A 3764-nucleotide genomic window follows, 5' to 3' on the forward strand; every position below is an offset into this window, starting at 1 on the left:
GGTATGTTACCATAAATATCTATATGCTTACTCTTTGTGTTTTATCTATAGATGTGCATTATTTATTATTACATGTGCTATGACAGCCAGCATGGTGTAGTGGTTTGGGCACTGGATGATCTGGAGACCAGGTTTTCGTGTCCCCCATCGGGTAATTCACTCTGTGATCTTGGATAAGACACACTCTCTCAGCCACAGAGCAAGGGCAAGCCCCCTCTGAACAAATCTTGCCAAGAAAAACCCCTGATAGGTTCATCTTAGGGTTGCCCTAGGCCAGAAACTACTTGAAAGAACTCAACCACAATGATATATGGCAAATACAACAGCAGTAGCTGTCTTTGTGGTATCCCTTGTTACTTGAAAAAGCAGACAGGCACAGGGCTCAACCTATAGTTACTCTCAGCTAGTGCAGCTTCACTGAAGCAATTGTTGAATAAGTGACACAATACATGTAGGACTAGGGCCACTAGCCCCAATTATGATTATTTTAAGTGGTTTTAACTGTAGTTTATAATGTTTGTAGTTTAGTTTTAAGGAAGGGGTTAAGGGTTTATGTAATTTTATTTTGTAACTAATGATGTATTTTTGTGTATTTTACTGTTGTAACCTGCCTCGATCCTATTGGAGAGATGGGATAAAAATAAAACATTGTTGTTATTATTATTATTAGGGAAGGGCAGATATGAAATATCTGGACAGATCTTAGAGTGTGAAGATATACATCTGAATACTAAAATTAGGATTGTCTAAACGATTGTATTCCCCATCACCATGTATAGGTGTGACTGTGAGAACTGGACAGTGAAGAAAACTGAAGTCGACAGTTGTAATTTTAGTTATGTCTGTGTTATGTATTTATTATTTATTGTATTGTAATCCACCTTGATCTTTCTGGAAAGGTGGGATATAAATAAAATCCATAATAATAATAATGATAAATGAATGTACAGTAATCCTATTTTAATGTATTGTTTTTGTATGTTTTTAATTGTATTGTGTTTTTTTTAAATGTTGTAAGCCACCCTAAGTCAAAGTCTTGGGGAAAAGGTGTGATATAATAATAATAATAATAATAATAATAATAATAATGGGGCCGCCCTAAGTCAAAGTTGGCAGTAGTAATTTTACTAAGTAGTAAATACCATAAATAAAATAATAATAATTTTAGTTATGCATGTGTTAGGATCAAGGCAGGTTACAATAGAATAAATAATACAGTAAATGTATTTATTATTTAGTCTACTGTAAGCTGCCTTGATCCTTCTGGAAAGGTGTGATATAAATAAAATCTGTTATTATTATTATTGTTGTGGTGGTGGTGGTTGTGTAGTGATTTGAACGCTGGACTCTGACTTTGGAGAGCAGGGTTCAAGAGGAAGCCAATGACAAGCTTCTGCTGAACGAAAGAAAGGAAAACCCAGCCAGGAGGAAAGCCCCATGACTTATGGCGACGCCCTCAGGGGCACAGTAACAACAACCACAACTCCTCTCCTGCTCTCTGAGGCGAAAGAGAGACCGCCTCCTCAGCAACGGTTACTTCTACAGTATCTAGTAACCACTACCAGGCTCGCGCTCTCAGAATCAGGCCTAACTTTCCCCCCGCCCTTCGAACTCTCTCCCTTCCCCCGCCCCCCCCGCATCGATTGCGCTCGTCCTCCAGGGCGCTTTCTGATTGGTGGATCTGCAAAGAGGGCGAGGAAAAACCACTAAAGGCGGGGGAGGAGGAAATGGAGCAAAGGAGAGGCCACGTGAGGGTGCCGCGCGCTCCCATTCGCCCTCGCGGTCTTCCAATCAGCGTCGAGCGGCTGCGTTCAAATTGAGAGGGGCGCGGGGCGAGGCGGTTGGCGAGCGAGCGAGGTTGGAGACTAGAGGCGGCTAGTTGTTCGTTCCCCTCCTTCTTTCCTTCCCTGGAGGCCGCCCTCTTCAGAATGGCCCACAAGCAGATCTACTATTCCGATAAGTACTTCGACGAGAACTACGAGTACCGGTGAGCACTGCCTCCCATCCTTCCTTCCTTCTTTGGCTGTCCGCAATGGAGACTGCCGCACTGCGCTCTGATAGCGCTGCTATGCCGCTATAACTGCTCGGGCTGCCTCCCGTTGCATTCTGGGATTTGTAGTTTAAAGCGGAGGCGTTTAGGATGTTCAGCCAGAGAGCACTTAGAAAAACCCATAATAGGCTCTCCATGGAGAGTGACTTGAAGGGACTCCCTCCAGCACACTGAGCTTTCCATCTGCAAATGGAGACCCTTCCGTGTCAATTCTTTGTTGCTGTGTGCCTTGGTCCTTTCTGACTTATATAAGGCAGCCAGTAGGCAAACCTATCACCTGTTTTTCTTTCTTTGGCAAGTTTGTTCAGAGGCGGTTTGGCATTAAGGTGAGCTCTGACTGGTCCAAAGAACACTGCAGAAATAATCCAGTTTGAGACCGCTTTAACTGCCCTGGCTCAGTGCTAAGGGCATGCTGGGAATGGTAGTTTATGGGGGCACCAGAGCTATCTCTGGCAGAGAAGGCTAAATGTCTCACCGAACTACAGTTCCCACAATCCCCAGAACCAGGGCAGTTAAAGTGGTCTCAGACTGGATTGTTTCTTCTGCGTTGTGTTTTGGACCATTGTTATCTTGACGCAGGTCAAGCCAACGCCATAAAAACTGAATAATCTACCCAAATATCTTTCAGAGTCTGGGTCAAATAATTTAAACATGAAGGCATGCAAACTGCAGTTTATGAACTTGATAGTGCAGAGTCCACTTACATGCTAAACATTGTGTTTTCTTCACTTAAAATAATAACCCTTAGCCTGAAAAAAGGAAGCCTCAGCCATAATTCTTGCAGTGTTTTGCCAGTGGCCACATTGTCAGTACTGCAAATTCAGCTTATAAGAATTTTTCACAATGAGAGAACTTGGAAAGATATTAAGCATGGCCACGCTTTCCCCAAACGCTATGAGGTTGGGTATAAGCCCGTACTCTTGACAGTTTTACATTGCTGTGTGGCTCTAAACATGACTTAATGTGATTTCTGCCCCTGGTAGGCATGTGATGTTGCCAAGAGAGCTCTCAAAACAAGTACCAAAAACTCATCTAATGACTGAAGAGGAATGGAGAAGACTTGGTGTTCAGCAGAGCCTTGGCTGGGTCCACTACATGATTCATGAGCCAGGTAAAAGGAAACAACAGCACTGCTGCGTCATGATATCTGAACAAGGAGGTAGAAGTTAAGGACATGTACAGCTTCAAAATGTTAAATCACAATTGGGTTATATTTTAACTTAAAGACAGGGTGTTTTTTTTACTTAATAGCTGATTCTTTTCTCCATGATTAAATAACATGTTCTTAAGTGTATTTTGTGACTGAAAGGCAGTGTATAAATGCTATAAATAAGAGTAATCTAGAGGCATATCTAAAAAACAGCAGTCGCACCTGCCTTGTAGATGCCCAGTGCCATCCTGCCAAAATAAAATAAAAATGAATGTAAAAATGAGGTTGCTTGTCATAAACTGAATCCTAGATGAATTTAAATGTTTGAATTATGCTACCCAATATAGGTTCCGACACCTATTACCTCGATTCTTAAATTGGTGCCCAATGGCCTGTTACAGACAGCCAAAATAAAGCTGCTTCGAGTCACAGTGGAGGTATGGTGTTTCAATGATGCATGCGTCCTAAGAGTCCAGAAGCCACACCAAAGCCACATTCCAGTCCTTAGGGCTGGAGCGTGGCTTTGGTGCGACTTCTGGACTCTTAGGACGCACGCATCATTGA

General features: G+C 42.6%; 1 protein-coding gene across 1 annotated transcript in view; it reads left to right on the forward strand.

Moving 5' to 3' along the window:
- The first annotated feature begins 1743 nt into the window (after positions 1–1743).
- Positions 1744–3764, forward strand: part of CKS2 (CDC28 protein kinase regulatory subunit 2) — a 6819-nt gene continuing 4798 nt past the window's right edge. The window contains exons 1-2 of the mRNA XM_042452525.1: positions 1744–1987; positions 3034–3161. Of these exons, the coding sequence (XP_042308459.1) occupies positions 1929–1987; positions 3034–3161 (187 nt within the window). The 5' untranslated portion in view covers positions 1744–1928. The remainder of the gene's footprint in view (positions 1988–3033; positions 3162–3764) is intronic.

The sequence above is a fragment of the Sceloporus undulatus genome, chromosome 2 (genome assembly GCF_019175285.1).
Source record: "Sceloporus undulatus isolate JIND9_A2432 ecotype Alabama chromosome 2, SceUnd_v1.1, whole genome shotgun sequence".
NCBI classification, from domain to species: Eukaryota; Metazoa; Chordata; class Lepidosauria; order Squamata; family Phrynosomatidae; genus Sceloporus; species Sceloporus undulatus.